Source organism: Echinops telfairi, unplaced genomic scaffold (genome assembly GCF_000313985.2).
Source record: "Echinops telfairi isolate 266 unplaced genomic scaffold, ASM31398v2 ScPeMD7_19;HRSCAF=73, whole genome shotgun sequence".
Taxonomy (NCBI): domain Eukaryota; kingdom Metazoa; phylum Chordata; class Mammalia; order Afrosoricida; family Tenrecidae; genus Echinops; species Echinops telfairi.
In genome coordinates, this window is record NW_022103916.1 from 5,974,709 (window position 1) to 5,988,655 (window position 13,947).

Sequence of the window (13,947 nt, forward strand, 5' to 3'; positions counted from 1 at the left end):
TCTCATCAAAACCCATTGTAAAAAAATGCCACCACCTACAGGGTGCCAGTCAGGCCTCCAGGCTGCTGCTTCCTTTCTGAATTAGTTTTTAAAGGCAAATCGGAGCCAGTTCCTGTGAATATGCCGGAATCAAGGCCTTGGAAATAAAAAGCCTGTTATCAGGTGTGGACCTTGTTTAAATGTTTTATTGCACTTAGTAATTATCATTGTGGAGGAAGCTGGGTCCAAAAAACGGTTCACTTTCCCGAGGTAGGCAATGGACTGCGCAGTGGTTCCAAGTCGGAGCCGCCTTACACACCAAGCCAGATATTCTGAGAACTGTAGCCCGAGGTCTTCTAGTCCAGGAGACCCTTTGGGGGCTCACAAAGTCTACATTTTCACAATGTTTTCACTCGCACTATTGTATGTCCTGTGGCATTTCCAAGACATGACAAGGAAAAACACTGAAGAGATCCATTTTTTAAGACTCTAAAGGGCTACTGAAGACCAATAGTTGGAAAACCATTGTACTAGGCACATTTGTTTGTTATGGGGTGCTTTTGCTGCCAGAGGGGACCACGCCAAGTCACATAATTCCACCCAAGGGATGGGGAGAGATAGCCGATGAGTTTGTGGAAGTTTCAGCCTTGGTATTAAAAATAAGACAGGTAGGGAGGGCACCCTCTTTGTTCTGCTTGCTTTCCCATTTCTGAAGCTGCAGGCTGGGTGATCCAGATACTTACAGGAGCACAGTGCTAAGAAGTCCTGGGGCCACCACCTCCGTCCGGGCTTCAGTAAAGAGCGGCTATTAGAGAAGTTTGCCTACCCTGCCCACCTGGAAGTCTATCCCGGGCCTTGCAAAAGATGGGCCAGAGTTAAAACTCAAAAGGCAGAAGAACCTAACCCTCGTAACTGTCCCCACATCTGTGGGCAAGTCCCAGCTTGTGGTTGGGCCCCTGGCCTCGAATCATTGCACCCTCCCAGGGTCCTTCTACGCTTTTACTACTTCCTGGAGACTAATGATTCTAACCTTAACAGCTCCATCTCTGGCTCCACTCCTAATTTTGATCTATGTGTTAAAGGGTTTTTTCACTCAGTGGCCCCAAATCTACCCTCCTATCATATTCGCTCCAACTGACCTGACCTTACTTTTGCCGTCAGTCAGGTATGTGGTCACACTGCCCTCCCCATGCACTTTGGTTGCACAGGGCTCTCCGAGCACCTTTTGAATCACTAGCCTCTCTCTATACTCACGTACCTCCACCTGCTCCTCCTATTTCTACGTATGCCTAACTACCTTCTATGCCTGGCTACCACCCACCCCCTTCAGATGTCAGGTCAGGAAGTGTCCTGGGCCTATTTCCAGTGCTCTTAGAAGATGGGAACCAGGTATGAACTCACCAAATCCCAGCCATCACCCCTGCACAAGAGCCCTCCTCCACCCTGTAGTAGGGATTTGCAATCAGGCTTTTCACTTTAGACTTTTAATATTTCATACAGCGATTATGGTGCATTCAGGAACCCAACCCTCCAAACCCCACTAGGAGGGCCCCCACCCTGCCCTCCCATCCCATGTGAGGGTCCCAGGGTTTAGGGTGGAAGAAGGGGAGGTAACCACCCATCTGGGGACTGACCCCGGATATTATCCCTGCCCTGCCTCATCCTTCTCAGGGGTAAGGGGAGGTAATGCCTAGGCCCACTCCACCCCCATCCCTGTTTGTGCATAAACACACACTATGACTCCGCACTGAGTTGGTTAGTTCCCGGCAGGGTCGCTACTCAGCAGCACCGAGCGGGACGGAGGGTGCAGGGGGGCTGTGCTGGGGAAACCCTGAGAAGGAAGGAGGCCCCAGCAATTGAACTGAAGGTGGGAAAGAGTGGGGGCCCCCACACCACATCCAACTCCCAAAGTCTCCGGTAGTTCCCAGGTCCCTTAGCAGCTGGGAATGGCAGGCGGGGGTAGGAAGTCGAGTGGCCAAGGCATGCTTTCCCTTAGCCAACCCCAGGGTCTGGTGATGGTCAGGGATCTGGATAGGGGCTGTGTCCCTGCCTCTGAGAGGCTGAGAGAGGGGGATTCATTGCACAAAATACTGTGGGAGGACCCACACACTGAGGGTGGGGCCCTGCCAGTCTGTACAGAGATATTGCATTTTAAAAATTGAAAACCTCATTCAAAGTAATTAAAAAAACAAACAGTGAATGAAACAAACAAAAAGAGGCCCACACAACATGAGGCAGGTAGGGCAGGCAGGAAAGCAGGCAGAGGAAGCCTCAGACCCAAGGTATCACCACCATCTTGTCTGAATCCAGATCCCCAGCCTGGGCTAACTCCGGACCCCTGGCTGGTCGTGGGGTAGTGGTCTTGGGAGAGGGTATAGCGTGGGGGATAAGTAGGCCTGGCCTCAGTGTGGGAGGCTGGCACGGCCATGCTCTCCACTGGCAACTGCCGAGACATAAAGAGAAACACAGACAGACCAGGTGAGGGAGCCATGAGAACTTTGTTAGCACCCAGTACACAGGCCAATGGGTGGGTTGACAGGCCAGTGGTCGGGTGTTGGGGTAGGCAGCAGGGGATGTGTGGGCAGGCGAGCATAGGTCAGGCATGTACACAGGCAGCAAGCAGGGGGGATGCGGTTGGGGGCTGCCCTGTGTGGGGTATGACATCCCTCCAGCCGCTGCCTGTTGGGGCCTGGGTCTGTGGCTTAGTACTTGGCTTAGAATTCGGTGTCCACCACACGGAAAGCTGGCCTGCCTGCGGGGGGAAAGCAGAGCGGATGGCTGTTGATGGGCAAGCAAGTAGGTGGGCAAGGCACAAAGGAGGGCCAGGGGTTATAGCTACCTGAGTCAGGCAAAGACGATGACCGAAGGCTGGCCTCCTTCTGTAGCTGGATCTCCTTTAGTGCAAATATGGAAGTAGCTGTGGGTAGAAGAGATACTAAGATGGGGAATGACCCATGGGTCAATCCAAGACCACTCCCCACAGGATCCCATTAGAGGAATTAAAATAAGCTGCCCCTTCTTTGAAAGGGTATACACAATCAGATATAACTAGGATAAATGGACTATGGATCATTATATGACATCAAGAAATTGTGAACTTGGGCAAGTGTGATAATGGTACTGCCCATTACCAAGGGCAGTGGAACCTTTTATTCTTTAGATATGATAGTATTTTTTGATTTTTAAGAAATCTTTTTTTTTTAATCTTTAGACACACATGCTAAAATCATTTAGGGTGAATGTTAACAATTAGATTGACTCTAATTGGATTTGATTAAAATTAGCCAGAAGGACTACAGATAAAACTAGATTGGCCGGCCAACACAAGTTGGTAACTGTTGATTATACCTAGGGACACATACTATTTTGTCTAAAAAGTTCACTGAAAAATGGAATGAAAAGATATGGAATGTGTGTGTCCCTGCCCCGATTTTTTGAAGCTCCCTCAAAAATACAGAAAAACTAGATATAAAGAAAACCTCCTGTATGGTCCCATTTATATAAATCACACAAGTAACAGGACAAACGCATGTATACTGTTAGAAGTCAAAATCATGAAAAACGTTGGCAGTCTGCTTCTGTAAAGACTGACAAGCCTTGGAAACCCCATCCAAGTAGGCCTTCCCACCTTCTGTTTCTTAACCATAACCTGTGTTAGGCACACATGTTGTTGTTAGGTGCCATCAAGTCAGTTCTGCCTCAAGCGAGTGACCCTGTGTACAACAGAATGACTGCTCACTCCGGTGCACAATTGTGGGGATGTGTGAGCCTATTGTTACAGCCACTGTGTCAATCCTCTTCGTTGAGGGTCTACCTCGTTTGGGCTATCCCCACCCCCATCCCACCCTTTATCAAGCATGATGTCCTTTCCCAGGGACTAGTTTCTGGTCATATGTAGTGTGTGTTTAACGTGTGAAAATTCACCATTCTGTATACTTATGATTTGTGCATTTTCTCTAAAATTTCAAGAAAGTGTGAACTTTAAGAAAGGTAAAATGATGTTGCACCTATTTTCCTGTATATTTGAAAATGTGCCTAAGAGGTGTAACATAAAAAACAAACTTTTTGCAATGAACTCAACTTCATAAGCAAGTAGTAGTGCAGTGGTCACAAAGTGCTCAGCTGCTAACCACACAGCTGGCTGTTCAAATTCACCAGTCTTTCTGTGGGAGAAAGGTATTCTTTATCGCCTGCTTCTGTAAAGACTGGCAAACCTTGGGAACCCTCTGCGATGTCTGACTGCCTACCGTATTTCTAAGAGTCAGAATTGACTCAAGAGCAGTAGGTTTGGTTTGTTATTCCATCAGAGGTGGCACAGCCAGCACATGCTGTATCACCTGCCCCCGTCTGCAGCAGTCCTGCATCCCTACCAGCCCCCCATCAGCCAGTCCACACCCCAACCCCACTCACTGTCAGGAAGTTTATGGATCCGTTCCCCCAGACTGAGGAAGAATGGATGTTTCATAGCATCTTCTGCGGAAATCCGATTGCGGCCTTCAAACTGAAGGGGGATGTTGGGGAAATTGGTACCTTCAACAAGATGGCCCCCCTTCCTCCATATCCGACCCTGCCCCCAGAGGGTCCCTGTATACCCATACCTGGAGCTCCCCTAAGCCCCAAGGCTGGCCCAGGACAAGTGGTCTCACCTGCAGCAGCTTGGTAAGGAGATCGGCCCCGTCACTGTCAAGTCTATCACAAGGACAAGGGAATCTACTTTCAATTGAGTTTAGGCATTCTGACCCCTCAGCACATATACCCACACCCACACCCACCAGCCTCACCGGGATGCATGGCTCAAAAGGGCCTCGGCTCGGTATTTAGGGTAGTTATATGTCTTAAACTCTTCATTGGACAGGATACCTGGCCACGTCTCCTCAGTTGGGGTTCCTAGTGGGGAAGAATCACTAAGTATCTCACGGGCCCTCCCTGGCATGCCCCCATGACCCCTAGGGCTCATGCCCCCTCACCCAGAATGCGGAAGATGAAGTGCAGCTGTTCCTCCACTGTGGAGCCCGGGAAGAGGGGCCGGCCAGTGGCCATCTCATAGAAGATACAGCCCACACCCCTGGCCAGGGAGAGAACAGTGAGTAGGAAGTCAGTTGACTGGTTGGCCAAGCCACTCTTTTTTACATGGCCCCTGCTGCACTTCCACCTGTCCTTACCACATGTCAATCTGGGTGGAGTAATCTGTGGAACCCAGCAGGATGTCCGGGGGCCGGTACCACAACGTCACCACCTCATTGGAGTATGTCTTTGTTGGGATTGACTTGGCCCGGGCCAGGCCTGTGAGGTGGAGAGAAGGGACAGCTGGAAATGAGGGGGTCCTAAGCAAACCCTGGGGAAGTGTGCAGTTGGGACTGGGGGTATCCTAAGCCAAGTCTGGGGAGGCTGAAGTGAGAGAGGTGAGGTACAGATGAGACCCCAAAAGATCTGAGGGCAAGTGGGCAAGCAGAGAATGAGGCAGGGCAGAGGGGTTAGAGTGAGGGCAAAGTTACGGGGTCACAGGGAAGCCGGGCTAAGGGAAGGGTTTCTGTGGAAGTGGAACAAGACTAGCTGGCACGGGGAAAGCACAGTGGGTGTACCGAAGTCGGCCAGCTTGAGCTCTCCCCTCTCATTAATGAGCAGGTTCTGGGGCTTGAGGTCTCGGTGTAGCACCTTCTGCCGGTGGCAGTAGGCCAGGCCACGGAGCAGCTGGAACAGGAACAGCTGGGGACCCAGGAATGGCAGGGCGAAGTCAAGGCTTATCCTACAGCCCAACCCCCAGCCAGCACTGCTCCCCTTCCAAACAGACACTGAGCCCAGAACCTTACCATACACATGACAACAGGGTCCCAATACCCTCTAAGACAGTGCTTTTCTCAACCTTCCTAATGCTGCCACCCTTTAATACAGTTCTACATGTTGTGGTGACCATAACATTATCTTTATTGCTACTTCGTAACTATAATTTTGCTGCTGCTATGAATCGGGCAACCCGTGAAAGGGTTGTTTGACCCCCAAATGGGTCGCAACCCACAGGTTGAGAACTGCTGCTCTAAGACCTCCCAATAAAACAGTCAAATGGACAAAGTCCATTTTAAATAGATTGTGGAGGTGGAATATGTTGAATGGAAGCCCTCCCCCATGCCCCTGCTTCCTGCCCCACACCCACTTTCACATTGTGCATGTTGATGATGTTCCCACAGTCATCCAGGTACTGCTTCAGGTCCTTGTCCTGTGGAGGAGGGAGACAGTACAGGAACAAGGGTCAGACCCAATGGCTCCTGGCCATTTCCTTCCCCAGTACCCAGTGCCACCCAACCTTACCAGGTACTCAAAGACTAGGGTGAGGGACTTCTCTGTGTGGATAATGTCATGTAGTGTGACGATGTTGGCATGTTTGAGGTCCTTGAGCAGGGACACTGCAAGAAACCAAGGGGAAGAACCATAGGAGAGAGAGTCAGGGCCATACGCTCAGAAGAGAGATAAAGACAGGGACTGGACAGGGGGTGAGCCCAAGGTTTCTTTCCCTCATGATCACTGCCTCCAAGCCACCCTAGGCCAGGAAGGTATGCACTCATATTCCAGATAAGGAAATGGAGCTGCAGAGAAACCTGAGATTGCAACCTCAGGCTCATAATGTTTGACACCAGATTTTTACATATGTGAAGTTGAGTCCACATATTTAACTTCTAGGCAATTCAGATTCATTCCACACACGAGGGGGCTTCAAAATGGTTCATGGAAAATGGAATTAAAAGTTACTGGACAATTTCTACAAACTTTTTGATGCCTCCTAGTATTTTCTGACTAGAAACTTGGGTCAAATAAATCAGTGAGCAGTTTCAGGGGTGTTTTCAGAACCAAAGCACCCAGCCTGGTGTCCAAATCCCCTACCTTTTCTCCAAACAGGAAAGGATTGATTCCCAGTAACCATAGCTACTGCCTGGCCATGTGAGTGATGGGCGCACGAAGCCTGGGGCATCGGGAAGTCCCATGTCCCAGAATACCCAACCCTCTAGTTTTCACATCAGGAAATCCCAGAATCCCCAGCCTCTGTTCTCACCACCAGATGTTTATGTCCACTATGGGGAGAGACCAGGAAGCCTATGGGGTGAGGATCTGTACCTTCCCGGATGGCAGTGCATGGTGCCCCCTCTTCGTGCTCCAATCTGATCTCCTTGAGTGCCACAAGGTTGTCTGTTAGCTTGCTCTTGCCTTTATAGACAGTGGCATAGGTGCCCTAGATGTGAAAAAAGGGAGGAGGGGCTATGAGGCTACAAGGAGCTTGCACCAACCCTCATCCCTACCTGGGGCCTGCTGGCAATCCCTCACCTCGCCCAGTTTGTCCAGCTTGATGTAGGTCTCTAATTTCCCAAAGCCAATCTCCGACTGTGGGGCAGAGAGGCAGGTTGAAGCAGGGTCATGGGAGGGGACTGGGCTAGGAAGCAGGATAAAAGGAGATGCTCACCAAGCTGACACGACGGAGGCGACGGCTAAGGGGCTTGTCAAAGATGGGACTATTGAGTGTCAGCTTCTCAAGATAGCCCTCAGGTAGCCTGATGTCAGCTGGTAGCGATAGGCGCTTGTTGATGTCCTGGTAGACAAAATGGGAGAAAGGGCCATGCACCTCATCACCTGCTAATTCCAACCCCCTTTTTCAACCTCATCCACCCCACAGGCTGGGGGGTCATTACCTCAGTGGAGATCTTGCGTGGGGGATGATTGCGCATGCGTACCCTCACTGGCGACTGCACCTCATCTGAGGATGTAGCCGAAGCTTGGTCACTCTCCCCATCAGATCCCATCTTCAAGTCTTCATGTACAATCTCTGTGGGGAGGAGGGGTGGAGATAGGCGAGCAGGCCAGAAACCCTAGGACCCCACCCCCTCGCCACACACGTGCATGCACATGGCCCCTGACCAGCCTGGAGTCCCTCAGGAAGAAGGTGGCAGGTCCCAAGCGCAGCTAAAACAGGTCCTGGCCAGAGTGAATGGGCTGTGGAAGCTGGACCAATAGTTACCTATGAAACACCCCGTTCCAGGTGCAAATTAAGATTGCAGCTGGCCCAGGGCCAGTGGACAGGTGGCAGCAGAGGCAGCCACAGGACCTGAGGAGGCAGGCCCGTTGGGGGGTAGGGGGCCACTGCAGGGAGGGCATGCCTGGGCACAAAGCCAAGTGAAGGGACGCAAGTAGTGAGAGCGTGGCTAGAAGACAGCTAGGGAAGGAGAGAAGAGTGTAGATGGCACGTAGGGATGGAAAAAAAAAAAACCAGAAAGGCAAATACTTCAAATCTGAGAGAAGCCTGGAGAGGAAGGAGTTAGTGGAGTCAGTGGGCCCACCTTGTGCAACGCTGAGCACGCCCCTTCCAGAGCGAGCATCCCCAGGGGCAGCACGTGTGGGGGCCTCTCCAGGGTCACTGCCGCCGCCGCCACCACCACTCTCGTCCAGGCCTATCTGCTCAGGGGCACCATTGGTCTTGTCTATACCTCGGCCCCCTCGGAGTGTCATTGACAGCTGCCGCTTGATCTTCTTCATCCGATCCATGGCGACCTGAGCCAGAGGCAGGGTGGAAAGGGGCTTTACATTAGCATCTGCCTAACCACGAGTCCCCTAAAATCCATACCTTAGATGGAGGCATTGATATGAACCTGTGTCAATGCCTGCCTCACCTCTGTAGGCCCCTGGAACCCATCAAGAGCCCTTTATGGAGCTATTCCTACCGTGTTTCCCTGAAAGTAAGACATCCCCCGAAAATAAGGCCCACTGAAGCTACCGTAATAACTCTAGACTCTGGACCGTAGTGGTGGGCACCGCAGCAAAGCTCACTGTTGGCCGCAGCGCAGCCAGAACAGACAGAAAGTGCGAGGTCTCTTTTAGTAAAACAATAAACAATAAATATGTACCTTATTCTTCTTCATGGAAATATAAGATATCCCCTGAAAATAAGACCTCGTGCATCTTTGGGAGCAAAAATTAATCTTATTTTTGGGGAAATGGGTAAGTAGCCCACCTGGGTACACAGGTTTGGCTGGCTGGCTGGCTGATGGTATGGTGATCTCCTTGGGGGAAGTCTCACTGTTGGAGCAGAGGGCACCACAGCAGGCGTTCTCAGGTGAAGCAGTGTTGAGTTGGCCACAGAGCTCAGAACCAGTGATGCGGCCCTGGGCTTGCCCATATAACAGCATATCCCAATGACACAAGCCCTGCAGTTACCGCAGCTGCTAGGGCAGAATGTTGCCCTCAGGCACAGGCTTGCTCTTTTGTCTCTCACAGCAACCATCCTCATGGTGACTAGTGGACCATTCCACTGGTCTATCCAAGTTGAGGGGGGAGGGGAAGCATAAGGTGGGGGAGCATAAGAGGGCCAGACCCAAAGACCCAACCACTGGGTGGAGCCATGGGGGAGGAGGGGTGTAGTGCACACCAACTGCCCTCAGGACTTGCTGGTGAGGCTCAATCAGATAGGGCTGCAGAGGGTCCCACCTAGAGTTTTACAATCCAAACCAGTTCCCATTTCTCCTTTAGTAGAGAATGCACCCTACCAACCAACTAAAAAAATTACGGCCAAAGAGTCAACTCTAATGCAAAACAACCCTGAACAGGGTTTCCAAGACTGCAAATCTATATGGGAACAGACCACCTCATCTTTCTCTGGTGAAACAGCTCCCTCATCATCCCAAATAAATATCCCAATGTGGCCCACAAGGTCTGAGCTTACTGGACCCTTTTACTGCTCTAACCTCTCCTCCCCTTTATCATTCCCAGTTGCTGCTCGGAGGAAGTCCCACCTCAGGGCATTTGCACAGGATGTTCCCTGTGACTGGAACACCCTTCCCTCATATTTCTAAATAGCCTATTCCATGACTCCTTTAAGGTCGTTGCTCAAATGTCACCTTTTCATGACAGGCCTCTAAGAACAGCCATCTTTAAGCTCTCACCCATCCTTGTCTGTTTTCCCCCACTGCACTCATACCACACCTCATTGGAAGTAGTGGTGGTGTGTGCTGTCAACTCACGACTATAGGCCAGAGCAGAACTGCTCATAGGATTGTCAAGGCTCTAATCTTTACTTGGAGGAGCCCTTGTGATGCAGAGGTTAAGCATTCAGTAGCTAACTAAAAGGTCAGTAGTTCCAACCCCCTCCGTGGGAGAAAGATACGGCAATCTGCTTCCACAAAGATTCACAACCTTGGAAACCCTCGGTCCTATAAGGTGGGTGGGGGGGGAGCTATGGGTCAAAATTGACTCTGGCAATCAATGGGTTTGGGGTTTGGTCACCTTTATGTTCTTTTCTCCCTCCGAATGGTTGCTGGGTTCAAAGCACCAAGCCTTCGGTTAGCAACCGAATGCTTAACTACTGTGCCACAAGGGCTCCTTACTCCCCAAACTAAACTCACCGCCAACGTGTCAGTGCTGACTCATAGCAACTTGCTGTGGGTTTCTGAGACTGTTTACTGGAATAGAATGCCCAGTCTTTCTCCCTAGGAGCTGCCAGTCGTTTTGAACTACCAATCCTGGATCGCAGCCCAACTCACAACCACTACACTACCTGAGCTGCTGCAGGGCCCATAGAAATGACACAATCTACCCATTTACTTCTTTCTGCTTTACTGTCTTTTCCGCACCACTACTAGAAGATCAGCCCAACAAGGGTAGATTGTCTAGATGGTGGCCATATCCTGAGAACCAGAACAGTGACTGACAAAGTAGATGCTGGAGATGTACTTAGGGCAGAAAATGAATGAAATCAGGGAGCTGAGGGTCTAGGACCAACTTCCGCCAAAGTGGTGAGTCCCTGCTACTTAGAAACCCCATACAAGGTAGCCCAGGGATGCTGGTATCAGGAGGAAGATAATCTAGATAGATGGGTGCTGGAAGGAATAGGACTACCAAATGGCTTAAACCAGCCTTCTCCTGCTTCTTCCTAGGCTCTGGGCCAGCAGAGAGGGGTACAGGCCTGGCCTGTGAACCATATGGACTCACAGCAGGAACAAAGATGGCCCTGGGCCCAAGGGAAGCAGAGATAGGAGACAGAAGATGAGGCTGGGGCTGGATTTAAAGAGCGAGGTGGGTCATCATCTCAATAGCAGGTACTGACCCCACCCTTCCACCATCACCACCCTCTCCCACCAGGCTGATCTTACATCCTCCAGTAGAAAAGTCAGCCTAGCAGCAAGATCTCAGATAAAAAGAATGAAGTCCATCCACAGGGAGCCCAAGATAACAGCAAAAATTCCTGACCTAGAGATAAAGACACTGCGCCCAAGGCTGAAGCAGGTGAAGCCAGACCAGTCTAAGGTCTTCCAGTGTCCTCATCTGACATGGCTATCTGGTCAGTCTGCATGTACTGGTGGGGGCAGGACTATAAGTATGGCTAAAGAGAAGAAGGGGTGGAAAGCCAGAGGACCCAGGGGCCCACTAGAAACCTCCGGGGCTAAACATGTTCTTGAATTGGATTTGGGGGAGGTTTAGGAATATGGGAGTATAAAATCTGTATACTGTATCATTTGATATCCCCAGCAGGAGGTCCCAGGCAGGCCCTTGTGAACAGACACATTTCAACCTGTATATGCAACAAAACTCTCAAATATTATTTGAGTTTATACTTTAGAGCAGTGTAGGAGGGAACAAGAAGCTGGCCACGCAATTCCCCACACATACAAAAAAAAAAGGCACATAGCCTTCCTAACCCTCCACCTATCATCACCACCACCACCACCACCACTTAACCCTCCCCCCAACACACCCACCCTCCCCTCAGACTACACTCATAATCGAAGACACCTACCACATCAGACCACCCAGAACGCCATCCCCACAACTCCCAGATACAGCATCCTCATCCTGTCCTGACCCCCGGCCCCAGATCCCCAAGACACACTGGACCCACAAGCAGACCTCAGAGGAATTTACACTTACCTCTATCTTAACTCCCACCCACGATTTCTCCATCAGCCCAAAGTCCCAACAGGTAACCAGGAAGTCTCTTAGCATGGGCAGAGGGACATAGCACCAGCCTTGAATTTTCATGGTCAGGTGCCTGTTAGCTTCTCCACAGGACTGACCCCCATTACCACAAGCTCAGCCCCCTCAATGCCTGGCTCCCATTAATGCTCACTGAACACAGCTCTGCTCCCCGCATTCTTAGCATGCCCCAGATCGCCAAATCTCCCTGTCCTTGGTTAAGATACACCAGGCTCTCCATAGCACTGACCTCCATTAACCCACTACACTGCACTGCACTGCACTCTCACTCTCTCTCTCACACACACACAACTCTAACCCCAATTAACATGCACTTGGGGCCCTCTACAGCTGACCCATATTAGCACTCACTGGACCTTCACACTGTCCTGAAACCCATTAACCCAAAGTGAACCTTGAAGAACCCTGACCCACTTTCTCTTTCTCTCTCCCTCTCTCACATATACACATAAACACACATGTCCCTCCACAGCTATGATCACCATTACCACCACCCTGTCTCCTCCATCATCACAAGCTGCCCCTTCATTCTACCCTGACCCCTACCAGCATACACAGGGCCTCATCCTGAATCCATACTTAGCCCTTTTCTCCAGGGACACACAAGCACATTTCTGTAATGACTGAGCCTCATGAGTGCATCCAGGTCTTCATTAGGTATTGACCCCCATTAATACACACTTCACCCATCCATGGCTCCAATCCACTTTTGCACACCTGGACTCAAAGGACCACAAATATCATCCTGTATTCCCACTGGCTTCAATTGCCCACAACTGTACCCTCTACTGCACACTTACAACCTCTATTGGTTTCACACTCGGGCCCCCTTCACAGCACTGGTACCCATTATTAATACACACTAAATTTCCCCCATTGCTGTCCACCCTTAGCATTCCCTGGACCGAATCCCCCATGGGCACTAACATGCACTGTCCTCAACAACACCGTTCAGGTGCTTATTAGCATACTCCAGATCTCACATTACTGACCCTTTCTCCACTGGCTCTAAACCCACTTGAGTAGTCACGAGAACTTCATTTCTGAGTAATACCCTGCCCCCCTATCAGTGTGCCTCGGAGCCTCACATTCTGTCCTGGACTCATACACTCACAAACAGATCTCATGCCATCTTGACCTTCATTATACTGAATCTCATCCAGTGTGAGGCCGCAATTCCTTCACACACACCCCACCTCTGCTACCTCCAGCGTGAGCTCAGCTCTTCCACCGCCCTGCCCCCATACATCCTCGTGGTCCCTCCCCCACTCTACCCGTTAACACAAAGTGGGTGTCTTACTTAGCCCCTTGTGCACAACTCTACAGCAAAGACCCCCATCAGCACTCCTCAGTCCCACAGTCAAGCACACAGTATTAGTATTAACCCTATCCTGAGGCTCGGTACCCCTACCCCATTCTCCCCACCAGCCCTCTGAGAACTGACCCTATAAGCACACCTTCTGGTACTTCTACCCATTTCCCATCCTGCCCCCATTAACACACACCTGGCCTCTCCAGAGCGACAGTCTGCTTTAGTCTCCTTTAGCACACGCCCCCAACCCTATTCCCTCCCTCTCGCCCGAGGTCCTTTGAATACCCTGGCCCCTCCCAAATTTGCACAAACTGGGCCTCACACTTTTCACAGCCCGGAAGACTTATTACCACCCACTATGACCCCTACAAAGCTCATGGTCCCCTATTAGCAACCTCGAGTCTAACAGCACTCTGCCATCCATTTCCACCCAGTGGTCCTTCAATCACCCTGCTCCCCGGTAGAACCCACAGCACAGCCCATCCCGGGTCCAGGGCGGGGCCAAGGTCAGAGGCCCCGAATGACCCCCCGCCCTCAGTGCACTCTGGGAAATTCGCTAAGGGAGGGTGCATTGGCAGGCCAGACCGCTGAGCCCCGCCCGGGGTCGGGGTCAGGGTCGGTTCTGGAGGGAGGGGCAGGGCAGCCCCCACCCCACGTCTAGAGGACGCGCTCACCGGCGGGGGCGCGCG

The 13,947-nt window shown here is 51.1% G+C and overlaps 1 protein-coding gene across 5 annotated transcripts in view; it reads right to left on the reverse strand.

Annotated features, from left to right (window-relative positions):
* Window positions 1–1,447: 1,447 nt before the first annotated feature.
* Window positions 1,448–13,947, reverse strand: part of CDK16 (cyclin dependent kinase 16) — a 13,344-nt gene continuing 844 nt past the window's right edge. The window contains exons 1-16 of one of the 5 annotated variants that reach the window (XM_045288290.1): window positions 8,972–9,013; window positions 8,301–8,511; window positions 7,656–7,789; window positions 7,430–7,555; window positions 7,294–7,350; window positions 7,087–7,201; window positions 6,286–6,380; window positions 6,131–6,193; window positions 5,562–5,685; window positions 5,142–5,262; window positions 4,947–5,044; window positions 4,761–4,866; window positions 4,626–4,689; window positions 4,390–4,480; window positions 2,819–2,896; window positions 1,448–2,422 (exon numbers count right to left, since the gene is read on the reverse strand). In XM_045288290.1, the coding sequence (XP_045144225.1) occupies window positions 2,382–2,422; window positions 2,819–2,896; window positions 4,390–4,480; window positions 4,626–4,689; window positions 4,761–4,866; window positions 4,947–5,044; window positions 5,142–5,262; window positions 5,562–5,685; window positions 6,131–6,193; window positions 6,286–6,380; window positions 7,087–7,201; window positions 7,294–7,350; window positions 7,430–7,555; window positions 7,656–7,789; window positions 8,301–8,505 (1,518 nt within the window). In that variant the 5' untranslated portion in view covers window positions 8,506–8,511; window positions 8,972–9,013 and the 3' untranslated portion in view covers window positions 1,448–2,381. Of the gene's footprint in view, window positions 2,423–2,458; window positions 2,732–2,818; window positions 2,897–4,389; window positions 4,481–4,625; window positions 4,690–4,760; window positions 4,867–4,946; window positions 5,045–5,141; window positions 5,263–5,561; window positions 5,686–6,130; window positions 6,194–6,285; window positions 6,381–7,086; window positions 7,202–7,293; window positions 7,351–7,429; window positions 7,556–7,655; window positions 7,790–8,300; window positions 8,512–8,971; window positions 9,014–13,947 lie in introns of those variants that run through there. The other 4 variants (XM_045288291.1, XM_045288292.1, XM_004713187.2 and 1 more) reach the window with 4 other exon arrangements.